The sequence below is a fragment of the Canis aureus genome, chromosome 27 (assembly GCF_053574225.1).
Source record: "Canis aureus isolate CA01 chromosome 27, VMU_Caureus_v.1.0, whole genome shotgun sequence".
In the NCBI taxonomy this organism is placed as follows: domain Eukaryota; kingdom Metazoa; phylum Chordata; class Mammalia; order Carnivora; family Canidae; genus Canis; species Canis aureus.
Window position 1 is genome coordinate 5,991,303 of NC_135637.1, and position 18,756 is coordinate 6,010,058.

The 18,756-nt window shown below is 43.4% G+C and overlaps 1 protein-coding gene across 1 annotated transcript in view; it reads left to right on the forward strand.

Moving 5' to 3' along the window:
- The window catches only part of TMEM132D (transmembrane protein 132D), a 596,882-nt gene that overhangs the window by 407,949 nt on the left and 170,177 nt on the right, over positions 1 to 18,756 (forward strand). The window contains exon 4 of the mRNA XM_077875236.1: positions 10,018 to 10,201. Within this exon, the coding sequence (XP_077731362.1) occupies positions 10,018 to 10,201 (184 nt within the window). The remainder of the gene's footprint in view (positions 1 to 10,017; positions 10,202 to 18,756) is intronic.

Consider the following 18,756-nt stretch of genomic DNA (forward strand, 5'->3'; position numbering starts at 1 on the left):
GGCACTGCCCAACCCCTATGGATACAGCCTGTCCACAGGGATTTGAGGTACCTATGAGGTGTGAGGCTGCATTACCACCTCTGCTCCCTCTCACTTGTCAGCTGCAGGCAAGACAGGGCAGGAAGGTGGCTTCTTGGCTTGCTGGGGCTGGTAGCACCAATGCCAGTGGAAGAAACTCAAACTGCAAGTGGTCTCCATGCCTAGAAGGCTGACAAGTCCTAAGTTTGATGTAGGCCTGATCCTCTTTGTGCAAAACCTGCCCAACTTAACAGTACTGCTTCTTGGGGGAGCTCACACGTGGAGTTCATCCTTATTGCTCTTTATCTGACTGGCCTGTGGGGCAGGAGATGAAGGAGGGTGGAAGAGTAGGGCTGCATCCAGGGCCATCAGAAGTGGTGTCTGGACACGTCAGTCTTATCCACTCCTTGGGCCTCCTTGGCTGGAATTCTGTTCCTGTCTCTCTTCACTGCATGCTCGTGGCATTTGAAACCTTCACAGCTCACCTTTGACTTCACCGATTTTCCCAGCCATACCTCCCAAATCCATTAACTCCATACATTCTGTTTCTGATATCTTCATATCCAGAATACTTCATGGAATGCAGATGTCCATGTAATTAAACCTGTATAAACTTAACTCCATTGCTCATAGTCCTAATTGGATGGTGGGATCACCTGGATAAAAGGGAGAGAGAGAATCAGTGAGACAGGTGCCTGCCCCTCCTCTGGAGCAACAGGAAATCTGAGGGAGTGGTGTCTGGTCATTGGTTTATTTATAAAGTTCCCCCTGGCAATTCTAATGCATGAACAAGGTGAAAACCTCTGCTCTCTGCAGACGGATTGTATAAACATCTACTTAACCTATCGTGTCTGTCCTATAACACAATAGATTCCATTCTGATGAATACCGGGCATTATACTCTATGCTACACGTAACTTGGAACAAAATAAGCAGAGCTCCTCTTTAGGACACTTCCAGTTAAACATACAAACTGCAAAGGTACAGGCCTTAGCTTTAGAATCAAACACCAAGAAATGATCAATATTGCCAAATATGCAAGCATTCCAGGATCCTGCACATGTTAACCATTTGCAGAAAGGTATTGAAATTCAAATATCCACTGATCCAAGTGACAAGTGATGAGCTATCCAAAGCTAGATCACTGTATACAGAATTCACAAGGGAAATGGTCAGAAATGTCCTCACAGCCATATGGCATCAGAACCTCTGAGAAGCCCATGCAAGTTAAGGAATCGTTCAAGAAAAACACACATTTGCACACGTTTCAGGGTCCCCAAGTCTGATATGTTCCCCAGGTTAAGAATTCCCAATGTAGGGAGCTTTTATCACCACATCAAAGAGATGAGAGTCAGCTCAAAAGCAACCGTGTTTCAAAAACGACATCTTGGCCAGGCAAGGAATCTAAAGGGAAAGAGAAAATAAACTTTATAGGAAACCTGGCAGGGTGACTGGATGAGTAAAACTAGATGAAGGAAGTAGAGCCCTTTTAAAATTATAGTTGTTGTTTTATGGCTAGCTCTTGTAGAATGGGAAGAATTTAAATCTACAGAGAGATTTACAGATACATTCCTGATAGAGCAAGCTCCATGAGAAAACACACAATCTGTGGCAGCAAATAAGTCCAGTATTCCACGGAGTGAGGATTGCTTGGTTTTGCTGGAGGTTAGGGCACCTGGGTGGGGCACCAGAGAACGGAAAGCTGTGTAGACAGTAGGGTCACGTTTCTGCCCTGTAGGGGTTCCCGTGATGCCTCAGCTGTGGCCCCCATGCCTCAGCTCAGTGTTGACTCATCTGTTCTGTCCATCTCTCCCTCCCCGTGGCCACAAAGAAGCAGGGCTCGGTACAGCTAAAAGAAGGACTTGCCATCTCCTGAGTGGGGAGGAAATGCCAGAGTTCTTGTGAGTTTCCAGACCAGAACAGTATGTGCTGGCATCCTGATCTCGGGGTTCCACTACCTATGGGAACTCTGGACAGAGGCCCCAAATAGGCAGCGGTCAACTCTTATCATGGCACCGATTCTCAAAGAGTTAAACTGCTCTTCTTTCAGAGGCCAAGGGTGGGGGGGTCCCTTGGGATTTAAACACCAGGTGCCAAATTCTTCCTGATTCGTGCTCACCGTGCTCACTGTCCACAGCAGCTTCTCCTGCTCCATGGCAGAGAGCTGCTGCAAGAGAAAGTCAACCTCTGTGGTCCAGTCGGGACACTCTCCTTCCCTGGGGCAGTCCCCTGATCTCACCCCTTGGTTCCTTGTCCATCTCCCCAACACCTCCTTTTCCTCCTCCTCTTCCTCTTCTACTTCCTCCTCCTCTTCTTGCTCCACTTCCTCTTCCTCCTCTTCTTCCTCCTTTTCCTCCTCCTCCTCTTCATTTTCTTCCTCTTTGTCTCCCTCCTCTTCTTCATCCTTCACTTCCTCTTCCACTTCCTCCTTCTCTTCTTTTTCCATCTCCACTTCCTCCTCCACTTCCTCTTTCTCCTCTTCCTCTTCTTCCTCATCTCCCTCTTCTACATCATCTTCCACCTCCACTTCCTCTTCCTCCTCCTCTTCCTCTTCTGCTTCCTCCCCTCTTCCTCCCTCCTCCCCCCTGCCTTCTTTCATCACAACTACCCCTAAGTTTCCAGTATCCCATCTCACCCCTTACTTTGAGAAGAAAGCTCCCTGGAAGCCCCACCCTCCATCTCTGAGCTTCTTATTAGATCTGAGGGTGTGATAAACATTTCAGGAGCTCCGTGTATATAAAAGGCCAAACCTGTAGTCCTGAGTGTCAGATATCAGTGATCATTTTGCAGTGATGTGACATTTGAATCTTTAGAGATGGATCTGATAGGTGGGAGTTGCTTCAGCCACTGAGGCTTAAATAGATCTCTCCTGGCCACCTCCTCTGTTATTCCTCACCTGCATGTTCTTCACTTCTTCCCTTAGGGAGCGGCTGGCCCCACACTTGCCTTTTTCCCACCCATGATATAGAAGAGCAGACATTTTGTAAAAGTGGACTATGAGGAGGCAGAAGGGGTAGCCAGTTAATTAAACTAACATACATAGCTACAAAAGTCATCCTGACAACCTCACTTGGACTCATTTCCAGATGCATCTTTATAGGAAAAACCAGAACGTCTAAGAACTAATAACTGTTACGATTACTCCCATCTCCAGGTGACATCAGGATGCTTCTCTGCATGTACTCCGTGGCCTCACTCTCCTGTCCCTGCCTCACCTCTGTGCCTCTGCAGCTCTATCTCACCACCACCAGATAGCAAAGCCACATCGCCCTCAGACTCTTTAAAATTCTCTGCATCCAATTTGAACTGACTATAGCTTTGGAAAATTCAATATAAGCAGCATATAGATTTTGAGGAGTGAGGGAGAGAATCCTAATCTCCTGGATGGACAGAAGAAAGGAAAGCATTTAGGAAATGTAATCACCACTTTTCATAACTATCCACAAGCACCTGCCCTGGGAAGCTAAGCAGCCCACAAAACCGGGGAGTGGTGCCGTCTAAGATGGGCCGGTGCCATGGATCAGGTTGGAAATGGTGTTTCTTTTTGTTTGTTTGTTTGTTTTTATTTTTTATTGGTGTTCAATTTACTAACATACAGAATAACCCCCAGTGCCCGTCACCCATTCACTCCCACCCCCCGCCCTCCTCCCCTTCCAACACCCCTAGTTCGTTTCCCAGAGTTAGCAGTCTTTACGTTCTGTCTCCCTTTCTGATATTTCCCACACATTTCTTCCCCCTTCCCTTATATTCCCTTTCACTATTATTTATATTCCCCAAATGAATGAGAACATATAATGTTTGTCCTTCTCCGACTGGCTTACTTCACTCAGCATAATACCCTCCAGTTCCATCCACGTTGAAGCAAATGGTGGGTATTTGTCATTTCTAATAGCTGAGTAATATTCCATTGTATACATAAACCACATCTTCTTTATCCATTCATCTTTCGTTGGACACCGAGGCTCCTTCCACAGTTTGGCTATCGTGGACATTGCTGCTATAAACATCGGGGTGCAGGTGTCCTGGCATTTCACTGCATCTGTATCTTTGGGGTAAATCCCCAGCAGTGCAATTGCTGGGTCGTAGGGCAGGTATATTTTTAACTGTTTGAGGAACCTCCACACAGTTTTCCAGAGTGGCTGCACCAGTTCACATTCCCACCAACAGTGTAAGAGGGTTCCCTTTTCTCCGCATCCTCTCCAACATTTGTGGTTTCCTGCCTTGTTAATTTTCCCCATTCTCACTGGTGTGAGGTGGTCTCTCATTGTGGTTTTGATTTGTATTTCCCTGATGGCAAGTGATGCAGAGCATTTTCTCATGTGCATGTTGGCCATGTCTATGTCTTCCTCTGTGAGATTTCTGTTCATGTCTTTTGCCCATTTCATAATTGGATTGTTTGTTTCTTTGGTGTTGAGTTTAATAAGTTCTTTATAGATCTTGGAAACTAGCCCTTTATCTGATAGGTCATTTGCAAATATCTTCTCCCATTCTGTAGGTTGTCTTTGAGTTTTGTTGACTGTATCTTTTGCTGTGCAAAAGCTTCTTATCTTGATTAAGTCCCAATAGTTCATTTTTGCTTTTGTTTCTTTTGCCTTCGTGGATGTATCTTGCAAGAAGTTACTATGGCCGAGTTCAAAAAGGGTGTTGCCTGTGTTCTCCTCTAGGATTTTGATGGACTCTTGTCTCACATTTAGATCTTTCATCCATTTTGAGTTTATCTTTGTGTATGGTGAAAGAGAGTGGTCTAGTTTCATTCTTCTGCATGTGGATGTCCAATTTTCCCAGCACCATTTATTGAAGAGACTGTCTTTCTTCCAATGGATAGTCTTTCCTCCTTTATCGAATATTAGTTGCCCATAAAGTTCAGGGTCCACTTCTGGATTCTCTATTCTGTTCCACTGATCTATGTGTCTGTTTTTGTGCCAGTACCACACTGTCTTGATGACCACAGCTTTGTAGTACAACCTGAAATCTGGCATTGTGATGCCCCCAGATATGGTTTTCTTTTTTAAAATTCCCCTGGCTATTCGGGGTCTTTTCTGATTCCACACAAATCTTAAAATAATTTGTTCTAACTCTCTGAAGAAAGTCCATGGTATTTTGATAGGGATTGCATTAAACGTGTATATTGCCCTGGGTAACATTGACATTTTCACAATATTAATTCTGCCAATCCATGAGCATGGAATATTTTTCCATCTCTTTGTGTCTTCCTCAATTTCTTTCAGAAGTGTTCTATAGTTTTGAGGGTATAGATCCTTTACATCTTTGGTTAGGTTTATTCCTAGGTATCTTATGCTTTTGGGTGCAATTGTAAATGGGATTGACTCCTTAATTTCTCTTTCTTCAGTCTCATTGTTTGTGTATAGAAATGCCACTGACTTCTGGGCATTGATTTTGTATCCTGCCACGCTACCGAATTGCTGTATGAGTTCTAGCAATCTTGGGGTGGATACTTTTGGGTTTTCTATGTAGAGTATCATGTCATCGGCGAAGAGGGAGAGTTTGACTTCTTCTTTGCCAATTTGAATGCCTTTAATGTCTTTTTGTTGTCTGATTGCTGAGGCTAGGACTTCCAGTACTATGTTGAACAGCAGTGGTGAGAGTGGACATCCCTGTCTTGTTCCTGATCTTAGGGGAAAGGCTCCCAGTGCTTCCCCATTGAGAATGATATTTGCTGTGGGCTTTTCATAGATGGCTTTTAAGATGCTGAGGAATGTTCCCTCTATCCCTACACTCTGAAGAGTTTTGATCAGGAATGGATGCTGTATTTTGTCAAATGCTTTCTCTGCATCCAATGAGAGGATCATATGGTTCTTGGTTTTTCTCTTGCTGATATGATGAATCACATTGATTGTTTTACAGGTGTTGAACCAGCCTTGTGTCCCAGGGATAAATCCTACTTGGTCATGGTGAATAATTTTTTTAATGTATTGTTGGATCCTATTGGCCAGTATCTTGTTGAGAATTTTTGCATCCATGTTCATCAGGGATATTGGTCTGTAATTCTCCTTTTTGGTGGGGTCTTTGTCTGGTTTTGGAATTAAGGTGATGCTGGCCTCATAGAACGAATTTGGAAGTACTCCATCTCTTTCTATCTTTCCAAACAGCTTTAGGAGAATAGGTATGATTTCTTCTTTAAACGTTTGATAGAATTCCCCTGGGAAGCCATCTGGCCCTGGACTCTTGTGTCTTGGGAGGTTTTTGATGACTGCTTCAATTTCCTCCCTGGTTATTGGCCTGTTCAGGTTTTCTATTTCTTCCTGTTCCAGTTTTGGTAGTTTGTGGCTTTCCAGGAATGCGTCCATTTCTTCTAGATTGCCTAATTTATTGGCGTATAGCTGTTCATAATATGTTTTTAAAATCGTTTGTATTTCCTTGGTGTTGGTAGTGATCTCTCCTTTCTCAGTCATGATTTTATTAATTTGAGTCTTCTCTCTCTTCTTTTTAATAAGGCTGGCTAATGGTTTATCTATCTTGTTAATTCTTTCAAAGAACCAACTCCTGGTTCTGTTGATCTGTTCCACAGTTCTTCTGGTCTCGATTTCGTTGAGTTCTGCTCGAATCTTTATTAACTCCCTTCTTCTCTTGGGTGTAGGATCTATTTGCTGTTTTTTCTCTAGCTCCTTTATGTGTAAGGTTAGCTTTTGTATTTGAGTTCTTTCCAGTTTTTGAATGGATGCTTGTATTGCGATGTATTTCCCCCTTAGGACTGCTTTTGCTGCATCCCAAAGATTTTGAACGGTTGTATCTTCATTCTCATTAGTTTCCATGAATCTTTTTAATTCTTCCTTAATTTCCTGGTTGACCCTTTTATCTATTAGCAGGATGGTCCTTAACCTCCACGTGTTTGAGGTCCTTCCAAACTTCTTGTTGTGATTTAGTTCTAATTTCAAGGCATTATGGTCTGAGAATATGCAGGGGACAATCCCAATCTTTTGGTATCGGTTCAGACCCGATTTGTGACCCAATATGTGGTCTATTCTGGAGAAAGTTCCATGTGCGCTTGAGAAGAATGTGTATTCAGTTGAGTTTGGATGTTAAGTTCTGTAGATATCTGTGAAATCCATCTGGTCCAGTGTATCATTTAAAGCTCTCGTTTCTTTGGAGATGTTGTGCTTAGAAGACCTATCGAGTATAGAAAGAGCTAGATTGAAGTCACCAAGTATAAGTGTATTATTATCTAAGTATTTCTTCACTATGGTTAATAATTGATTTATATATTTGGCAGCTCCCACATTCGGGGCATATATATTGAGGATTGTTAAGTCCTCTTGTTGAATAGATCCTTTAAGTATGATATAGTGTCCCTCTTCATCTCTCACTACAGTCTTTGGGGTAAATTTTAGTTTATCTGATATAAGGATGGCTACCCCTGCTTTCTTTTGAGGACCATTCGAATGGTAAATGGTTCTCCAACCTTTTATTTTCAGGCTGTAGGTGTCCTTCTGTCTAAAATGAGTCTCTTGTAGACAGCAAATAGATGGGTCCTGCCTTTTTATCCAGTCTGAAACCCTGCGCCTTTTGATGGGGTCATTAAGCCCGTTCACATTCAGAGTTACTATTGAGAGATATGAGTTTAGTGTCATCATGTTATCTATTCAGTCCTTGTTTTTGTGGACTGTTCCACTGAACTTCTTCTTAAAGGGGAATTTTAAGAGTCCCCCTTAAAATTTCTTGCAGAGCTGGTTTGGAGGTCACATATTCTTTTAGTTGCTGCCTGTCTTGGAAGCTCTTTATCTCTCCTTCCATTTTGAATGAGAGCCTTGCTGGATAAAGTATTCTTGGTTGCATGTTCTTTTCATTTAGGACCCTGAATATATCCTGCCAGCCCTTTCTGGCCTGCCAGGTCTCTGTGGAGAGGTCTGCTGTTACCCTAATACTCCTCCCCATAAAAGTCAGGGATTTCTTGTCTCTTGCTGCTTTAAGGATCATCTCTTTATCTTTGGAATTTGCAAGCTTCACTATTAAATGTCGAGGTGTTGAACGGTTTTTATTGATTTTAGGGGGGGATCTCTCTATTTCCTGGATCTGAATGACTGTTTCCCTTCCCAGATTAGGAAAGTTTTCAGCTAGAATTTGTTCAAATACATATTCTGGCCCTCTGTCCCTTTCGGCACCCTCGGGAACCCCAATTCAACGTAGGTTTTTCTTTCTCAGGCTGTCGTTTATTTCCCTTAATCTATCCTCATGGTCTTTTAATTGTTTGTCTCTTTTTTCCTCAGTTTCCCTCTTTGCTATCAACTTGTCTTCTAGGTCACTCACTCGTTCTTCGACCTCGTTAACCCTCGTCGTTAGGACTTCTAGTTTGGATTGCATCTCATTCAATTGATTTTTAATTTCTGCCTGATTAGCTCTAAATTCTGCAGTCATGAAGTCTCTTGAGTCCTTTATACTTTTTTCTAGAGCCACCAGTAGCTGTATAATAGTGCTTCTGAATTGGCTTTCTGACATTGAATTGTAATCCAGATTTTGTAACTCTGTGGGAGAGAGGACTGTTTCTGATTCTTTCTTTTGAGGTGAGGTTTTCCTTCTAGTCATTTTGCTCAGTGCAGAGTGGCCAAAAGCAAGTTGTATTGGGAAAAAGAGAAAAAGAGAGGAGAGAAAGAAGGAAAGAAAAGAGAAAGAGGAAAAAAAAGGGAAGAAAGAAAAAAAAACGAAAAGAAAAAAAAGAGAGAAGAAAAAGAGAAAGAGAAAGGAGAAAAAAAGGGGGTGGGGGAAGGAAACAAATCAAAAAGCAAAACAAAACAAAACAAAACAAAAAAAAGAAGAACCACCGGGGAGTATCTTCTGATTCTGTGTACTTTAAGTCCCTTGACTTCCCCTGGAACTTGTCCGTCTAGCTGGTCTTCTGGGGGAGGGGCCTGTTGTGCTGATTTTCAGGTGTTAGCAGTTGGCGGAGCTGCTGTGCCCCCTGCCTGGTGCAGGGCTCAGTGGGGGCTGTTTACCCCGTGAGGCCCCAGGAGGAACAACCGCAGTGGCGGGGCCAGCTCTGGAGCCCTGGAGTCAGCCCCCGCAGTAGCTCCAGAGCTCTCCGTCTGCAGGGCCTGGAGGCTCCGGGGCGGGGCCGCTGATCTGCTCAGCTGGGGCAGGAGCTTCCTCGCTGTCCTGGGCCCTCCCGGCCTCTGCCTGTCCCGGGGGAGGCCGGATCCTGGGCTGTGTCCCGGCGCCCTGTGCTCCGGAGCCTGCGCTGGTGGATTCTCCCGGGCCGCGCAGCCCCCTCCGCGGAGCCGCCCCCGAGCCCCCCGAGCTGCTCCTGGAACTGCGCAGCCCCCTCCGCACGGAGCCTCTTCCTCTGCCCGAGCCCCTCCGAGCTGCTCCCGCCCCGCAGCCCCCTCCGCGGAGCCGCCGCCCGAGCCCCCCGGAGCTGCTCCGGGTCCCCCCGTGCGCGCTGCAGCCCTTAGGGAGCTTGGCGCACTCTCCTGGGCGCGCAGTTGCTCTGTTACTGTCCCGGGGAACCCGAGGGCATCCCCGCCCTCCTGGGTCCTGCTCCACCTCCCCGCGAGCCCCTTTCCGTCCGGGAAGGTCGGTGCAGCTCCTGCTTCTCCGGGACGGGGCTCTCCTGTCCTGGGGACACTCGCCCCGGCCTCAGCCCGGCTCCTCGCGGGGCCCCTCCCCCCTGGAGGCCTTTGTTTCTTTACTTCTTTTCCCCCGTCTTCCTACCTTGATAGAAGCGCGAACTCTTCTCACTGTTGCATTCCAGCTGGTCTCTCTTTAATTCTCAGGCCGAATTCATAGATTTTCAGGATGATTGGAAGGTTTTCTAGGTAATTTGGTGGAGACAGGTGATTTGGAGACCCTGCTCTTCTGCCGTCTTGCTCCTCTCCCCGGAAATGGTGTGTTTTTTTGATGTTGCATCTCCAAAACACCCTTCATGGGGATAATGGGAACATACGTGTGTGTACAAAGACACATGTAGAAATGACAAGTGTTACCCATTGCCCCCAAGGGCGACCACTCTCCAGTGGCTCAAAGTTGTTGTCCTTTGCTTCTCTCCAGTGTGGATGGAGCCTCCTATGAAGTCATGCAGATCGACATAGAAATAGAGGAGCCCAGTGACCCACCGGCCACACAGCTTGTCACGTGGCAGGTGGAATATCCAGGAGACATCACGTCTGACTTGGGTGTATCCAAGATCTATGTGAGTCACAAGGACCTGATGGGCGTCATCCCGCTGGCCATGGTAAGAATGTCCCTGCCTTGGGTTGTCAACACAGAACCCTAGGGAAAGAGATGCTCCACACTGTCACCCAGACTTGGTGGAGAAGTGTCAAGGAACCAAGAACTAGGGTGGGGGGCACCTGAACCTGAATTCTACTACACACAGCTGAGTCTAAAAATACATTTTTTTCTCTAAATAATATTTTCAGAGTATTATTTGGAAAATCATCCAACTCCAGGCATTAGATTTGGAGCTTCAGTATTTGAAAATTATCGATCATTTAATAAACGTGTTCCTACCATATGAGGTACACTTTAAGGATCTCAAATACATACACCTGCAGAGACCAAACAGGTTAAGTATATGAGTGAAACATGGCAGGTGTCATGGCCAACACATGCCGAGTCAGAAAGCTACAGCTAATATTCACCACATGGAAAGCCAACATGGGAAGCCACACTTCACTTGTTAAGATCTGTGATTTTCCAGGAAACTCATAAATGTAGTTTTAATGTGAAATGTCAACTTGTTCGTGTTGGCAGCTAATTAAAAATAAATGAAACACTATATAGGCAAGCGTTAACTGTGTTCCATCCATAGGGCATCTGTTTACAGATCTTGAAAAAGATCGAAGATTGTAAATCTGTCTGTGTGTTCACTAGGATTTGTGGAACAAACATGGGCTTTCACCCTTGAAGGGTCATTCCCTGGATTCTGTGTCCTGTAGCCCGCTCCCTGTGGGAAGCCCCATCGTCCATTTTCCCTTAACAAAACATACAGATGCCCCGTATGTAGAACCTACCTTTCCTCAGACTCTTCAGGAGACTACAAAGGAATAATACATTTTTTAAATGTGAATTTTCACAATGGAAAAGCTTGGGCATGTTAGTCTGCTGACAACGATGTGAGCTTTCTCCTGTTACAAAAGTACTTTTCTTGTCAGAAGCAAAACATGGGTTGACCTATCCATGGACTGCCTGTTGTCTCCTCTGCACCGCTTGTTAGGAAATATTGACAAGGGTTATAATATAGTGCAGAAAGAACTTCGGGAATCAATCTTTCAATAAAAGGTAGCATGGACAGTTGCCTAGTGACAGCCAGTTAGTTATTATGCTGTTCATCAGGAAAGGTAAAAGTATTTGGGGTACTTCTGTTAATAAGGGCTCCTATGAATGATTTCTTTTATTTTGAAGGCACTGAGCCTCCCCTGGTGCATCATTTCACGGGTGAGGGTAGCATTCCTTCCATTAGGCTCTTCGTGAGTTGTTCTATTACGGGGGATGGCATGACCATTTGTCTTGAATAAGGAATTATTTGAATTTGCTCCTTTTCAGCACCTTTGGTCGAATGAGCTGTTTGCAATTCTTGAAACAGCTTCTGTGGCTTTGCTCAGCACAGCTTAACCTCCTGTTCATTTCCCACACTCAGCATTTCTCTTGCCTCACATGTCCCTGATGCTTCCGTTGCTTATCCCAAACCCCATTTTCTCCATAAACCATATGAATCCCCACCTGACCAGGCACCTGTCCATCCTCTGCTGATCTCCAAACATGCTCCACTTACCTCGCCTGTCCAGCCACAATAGCTCTGTAAGATCATGTGATGGCAGAGCCAACACCTACTTGACCCTTTTAACAGTTAGGAATTGCATTTGGTTGAAAGCAAGAGAGATCCTCACCCACCCAGTCTACTTTACCCCAGCCAATTGTGGCCTAAATACAAATGTGTTTCTTTTTTCCCATAAAGGAACTCCTAAGGTTGGTGATATAGTTTTTATATGGTGCTTCATGCCACCTGACACTCAGACTCTGTCTTGATTTCTGCTTCAGAAGTTTGAGGACATGAATTCCATCCTCATGGTTTATCTTAGGGTTCAAGATGGATACTAGAGTGCCAACCAACTTGTCTGTATTTTGTAGACCAGAAAAAGTAAGAAATTCAGGAGCTCAAACATGGCCAGTTACTCTTCACTTTCAAGAAGTAAGGATCTGACATATTTCTGGTTACATCCATTTAGCAAACACTTAGTCATATGGCCATACCTAGATGAAAGAAAGGCTGATTAATCTTTATTTTAGCAGGGCACATTGCTTAGACTCTGTTACAAGGAAAGAAGAAGAAGGTATTTATTTCAAGGCAATGGGCAAGATTTATAATAATTCTCCTTCATTTCCACATAAGGAAGCTGAGGCTCAGAGGGGTCACTGAGTGTTTTCCATTCTGTACTGGTCTTCAAGAAACTCCTAGGAAGCAAATAACCTAACTGAATCCTAGCCTCCCCTTAACAAGCTATGCAAGCGTTCTTATTCACAGTGCCTCGTTTCCCCATCCCAAGGCGGAAAAAGAGGCAATACCTCCTCACAGGTTGTTGTAAGGATAAAATGATAACTCTAGAGTGCCTAGAACAGTGTCCAGTCCACAATAAATGATAGCTATTATTATGTTTGTTTAACCTCTGGATGCAAAGTATAAGTAGTACCCTGACAATAATATTGTAGATTGTTTCAGGAAGGGAGTTTGGTCCAAGCCCCCATTATTTCATGACATAAGAAGAGTGGCAGACTGTGTGTAAGTGCTCACTGAATCTTGAATTGAGTTGAATGAGTTGGATTAGAACACGTTTGGTCTGATGAGATTTTACAAGCAATCTTGGAGCATCTTCCTCTGGAACTGAGGGTGAGGTCTTAAAGTTCTTGACTCCCCAATCTTTCATACCGTGTTCTGAGACCCCTTTCCCAAGAAGACTGCTTCATTTTGCCTTTGACTTCATTGGCAAAAGAGCTTTGGCCATTTTTAGGGGGATTAACCTCATTAAATGAGCTTTTTGCCATTTCATTTTATTTTAACTTTGTTTTTGGTCATCATATGTTCATTGGGGGATATTTGAAGGAGATCTGATATCCATACATCTATTAATCTATTCATCTGCATCACACGTTCTTGAAATATTAGAGAAACAGAAGGAAATCCAATTTATCAAGAACATGATGAGTGAGGAGAAGGTGCTCTGGGTTGAGATAACAGTCACTGAAAGCAGTTGGGAGCTAGATAAAGGGGGTGGATCTTCAAGTGTGCTTGGAAGCTATTGCAATACCCATGTGTGTTTTTAGAAGAGCACTCTGGCTGTAGGTGGAGAATAGATTTGGGAGAGTAAGAAAGATGTCAGAGAAAGTTAGATTTTGTCCTTTGGCTGCTGTCAAATAACCCTGACCTGGCACTATGAGCGTGGCATTTACTTGTTCCTAACCTCTCCTGTAGGAGTATGAGCAGCCTGGGGCTTATCAGATGCCTCCAGGGACTTAGGACATAACCTCCCTTTATCCTGTTGCTGAGTGATCCCAAAGATACTGACCTCATCCCCATGGCCTTGGGTTAATAATAGCCATGTTCCTGTGGCAGCCAGCAAGAATAAGAAGAAGGACAGAGGGAGGATGTCCCTCTTTCCATTCAGGACATGACCCATTTCTGAAAGCAGCACCTCTGCTCCCAGCCCATCAGCTGTGAACTCAGCCAAGTGACCACCTTTAACTGCAGAGGAGGTGGGAGAGTGAGTTTTATTCCAGAGGACATGGGTCCAGCTAAACCTATGTTACTGTGGAAGAAGGAAGGAACACTGATTCTGTTCTGGATGGCCACAGAGGGCTGAAGTAAGGACACTGGAGAAAGAGTGAGGTGAACCCTTTTAGGTACATCTTAGTAGGTAGACAGATGACTGGACTGGACTTTCCCATGCATTGGACATAGCTGTTAAGGAAAGATGGCAGAAAAAAACTATGAGTTCTAGTTCTAGGCACATTCAAAGAGCTTCCCATATATCTCCATGATCTACACACAAATCTAAAATGTTTAAGAGATCTTCTATTATGAAATATCCTATGGTTTACATTTTTCCACAAAAATCTTTGTACACATCTCTGATTTCTGTACATAAACTTTTAGGAATAAATTCAAATCAAAGGATACGAATCAAAGGATATGCAATATTATAATTTTTAATAAGTCTCTAAACTGCCTTCCAGTAAGTTTAACCAATTTAATTCCACCTACTGTGTAAGATGATACCCATTTCCTTGCAGCTTTACAAACGTAGGAGATTAAAATTTAAAGATAGGCAATTTATTAGGCAAAAGTGATACCTTGTGGTTGCCTTAATTTTTTTTATTATTGCCTTAGTTTGCCCTTTTTTGGTTCCATTTGTAAATTTCCTTTTCAAACATTTGTTCTCACCCATTTCCTTTCCCTGTTGGGAATTCCATTTCTTGTTACTTTGTCATAAAAAAAAATCTTTTTTATTGTGGTAAAAACACATAACATGAAATTTACCATCTTAATCATTTTTAGCTATAGAGTTTGTTAGTGTTAAGTATTTTCACATAATGATGCAACAGATGTTGGGAACTTTCTCATCTCACAACCCTGAAACTCTACCCACTGAACACTAATTTCTCCTCCTACTCCCAGCCCAGCCCCTGGGCACCACTTTCTACTTTCTCTTTCTATATATTAGCAATGCTGACCTTTTCATGGGCAAGTTACTGCAAGTATTCTTCCCAATTTATCATGTGCTTTCTAATCTCACAGATTTTAACATGCAGAAGTTTGGAGGTATTTGCTTAATTTTCATGCGGTCAAATCCACTGATCTTTTCCTTAATGGAAATCCCTCTTCTCCCCTAATTATGACCAAGAGGAAAAGCATGCTGTTTTTTTTTTTTACTTGTTCTTGTAAAATCTCAGAAATTCAAATACTCCCAGACAGCATATTTGAATAGGTAGAACTGTCATTTTGAGAAAATAAAGCTGAAGGTAAATGAAATTGTGACACCTTATATTATCATTAAGGATTTGAGATCAATTTGGGTTGGGGCTCATGGCCTCTCTATCCTTTGTGTGACATATAATTCCATCTCCAGGAAAGCTTTGAAATGTGATGCAGTTAAGCACCAACTTTCACAGCCAATTTCCCAAAAGACATTTATTTCTTCTTCAATATTTTGCCCATTTTCCCCCTGATGTCTACAGCCATAAAACCTTTTTAAAGAAACCCATTTATGTATTTCTCTTTTTATTACATTATTTTTTCCTGCTCAGGAAATGATGCCTTACCATCTTAGGGAGAAAATAGTGAGGAAGATGTCATTAAGTGTGCATTAACATTAATCTAATTAGTGCACTCTGTAACTGCATGTCACTGTCTGATTCTAGAAAGCAGTGTTTGCACTTCTTAGAAAAACTGGAACCTTCTAGAGGGAGGGGGCTAAGATGGGAAGCCCCAGTTGTTCAAGGCTCTTCAACATCCTTCTCCCCTGCCTCCAGGGTTTGAGTAAAACAAGTGTTTTGAGCTTCCACCAAGATTCAGATAACAACACTGATATCCTTGAAATCATTAGCATGTGCTTTTCATTTTAAACTAATTTTAAAGTGAAAGGGAATAAAGGGGAAAGGAGAAAAAATAAGTGGGAAATATCAGAAAGGGAGACAGAACATGAAAGACTCCTAACTCTGGGAAACGAACTAGGGGTGGTGGAAGGGGAGGTGGGCGGGGGGTGGGGTGACTGGGTGGCGGGCACTGAGGTGGGCACTTGACGGGATGAGCACTGGGTGTTATTCTGTATGTTGACAAATTGAACACCAATAAAAATAAATTTATTAAAAAGACTAATTTTAAATATGTTTTTGATCCTATTGGGCGGTGGCTGTTGGGATACTGTAGTTGTGGGTGCTGCTCTAAGTCTGGGGAATGGAAGTGGGTGATATCACTCTCCTGTGGATTGTAGGAATGTGCCTCCTCCCTGTTTGGCTCCTGATGAGGTCCCCCCTTTACTGTGTTTTTCAGCCTTGACCACCAGTCTTAGCCATCAGAATTGAGGTAGGACTTTAAATAGAATGTAATCAGAAGATATGGTCGGGATGGACAATCACAGTTCTTGAAAATGATTAAAAGATAGCCACCCTGATGAATGATTTGGCGATGGTGACGTTCTGTGATATTTGCAATGATGTGAGATATAGATGTCTCCACAGGTCCTTGGAGAAGGCCAACAGAGTTTTTATTTTTTATTTATTTATTTATTTTTTTTAAATTTTTATTTATGTATGATAGTCACAGAGAGAGAGAGAGAGAGAGAGAGAGGCAGAGACATAGGCAGAGGGAGAAGCAGGCTCCATGCACCGGGAGCCCGATATGGGATTCGATCCCGGGTCTCCAGGATCACGCCCTGGGCCAAAGGCAGGCGCCAAACCGCTGCGCCATCCAGGGATCCCGCCAACAGAGTTTTTAAACAAAATCAAAATTAAAGGTGTGCCAGGTGCTCTTCATGAAGTTCATAATGATCTTAAATGTTACTCTAATGAGAGCACAAATGCATCTTATGAATCTCTTTGTAGAGCCCGCTTCCAGTGCTACCTCCTCCAGGGAATCTTCCTAGATCCTCACACCTAGATATGATCTTTGTCAATTCTTCTGCTCAGTCCACCCCATGATTTCCTTGTGCATGGTGACTTCCTTGACAGTAGTCAAGTCAGGGGATTCAGACACTCTCGAGTTATTTTTCATCATTGAGATCACTCCATTGGGAGCTGTAATAGGCAAGAGCCGTGCCCAAGTTGTTTGGGAAGACATCAGCCCAGTACATTCCTTCATGTACCCTCCATGTCCTTCCCCATTTCATCCTATTCGAACCCCACCCAAACCCTTCCAATATTCAAGCCCCTTCCAAAGTAGAAGCAGCTAGATGCCAGCACACCAATGCTGGCTTACTGTTTATGCCATACTCAAATGCCTTCTGCTCATTAGCTTGAGTAAGGGTCATCCTAGCTCAGATGACTGTGAAGTAGACCTCATCAGACCCTTCACTCACCTGACAGAATGTTGAGTTCTTTCTTATGTGAGTCCTGGGATTACAAGAAACTAATCATGAAACAACCACTTCCCTCCTTGTCCACGTGCATCTCCTTAAGTCTTATTAATCAGGGCACTTCCTGAATCTGTGGTTCAGTAGGCTCTTATTTCTGTAAACCTAGCTCACAAAACTCACCCGTGTTTTTACAGCCATATAATTTACTATTATAAAGACAGGTAAAATGCATTTTAAGTAAGCTTTCCTGGATCTAATACATTCCTCCCCCTAAATACAGTTGACCCTTGAACAACACAAGGTTGAACTGCGTGGGTTTACTTGTATGGGGATTTTTTTCAATAATTACAGTCCAGTCCTGTACATGTGTTTTATTTTTCTTATGGTTTTCTAAATAACTTTTATCATTTCTAGCTTACTTTATTGTAAGAATGCAGTATAATACATAAAACATACAAATGCGTCTTGATTATTTATGTTATCAGGCTGCTGGTCAGCAGTAGGCTGTGAGTAGTTCCATTTGGGGGTGGAGGTCAGAAGTTATATGTGGATTTCCACTGTGGCTGGTTCAGTGCCCCTAAGCCCTGTATTGTTTTAGAATTAAGTGTAAAATGAACTTTCTTTTCATGGATCACACCCTCCTCTGATCTTCAGAATCTCATGACCTAATCTCCTGGCACCTTTACCTTGCTTGTATTGTCTCCCTACCATCAAACCAGGTCCTCTTCCTATTTGCACACCCAGCAGAAGGCACAGCACTATCCCATCATCGATGCCCAGAGAGCACCCTTACTGCCTACTGGCGATAGGGTAATACAGGGTCACTTGTCTCCTGCGTCACCTTTGAAGTCAGTGGAGGTAATGAGTTGTGACAGTAGCTCCTGAGATCACAACTGGAGATAAAGGCCCCCATATTAGGGAAGGAAACTCTCTTTCCTGGCTCCACTAATGAAATTTCTTTTTATTTTTGGCATGAAAGCAGATTCTTGGCTCTTTTTTGTTTGACTTTTCATGGTATTCTTTTCCTGTGTCAGCCTGTTAATTAATATGCCAGATCCCTCTGTTGTTTTACTCAGACTTTTTGAAAATTCAGTCACACCGGATAGCACAGCCTTACTTTCATTTTTATACGTTCTCGACCAAGTGCAAATTAAGTTGTGGCTGTAGCCCTTGAGAAAAATCTCTGCTTCAAGAAGCATTTTCACTTTGTGTGTTTGGTGAATAACCATGGCTGCCCTCAATAGCGTTCACAATAATGACACAGATCCTCAATGCTTATTATGTACCAGGTGCGGCTCTCCATACCTCCTTCTATCTATTAACTCATTAAGTTCCTTCAGGGACCTGGTGAGGCTGGTACTGCCCTCCCCCGCCCCAACTTCATAGAGGCAGGAGGGCACACGCAGTGGAAGAATGCTCCAAGCCATCCAGCCAGGAAACTGAGCCGGAAGAAGGGTCCAAATGGATGGGTTCCAGAACCCATGCTCTCAATCAGTGCACTCCACCACCCTCTCCGTGAAAACAGAGTTTAGGCTGTCGATCAGTTCGGTATGCAAAGGATCTTTGGAAAATGCAAATACAAAAAAAAAAACCCACACTCATAAAAAAATATGAAATTGAGAAGTCTTACTGAAATAGGAAAGTCATCTGAAAATGAATTATTTATTATGCACAAAGCCACTGCCTTTTCTCTTCAGCCCACTCTCGTGACTTTGATGCT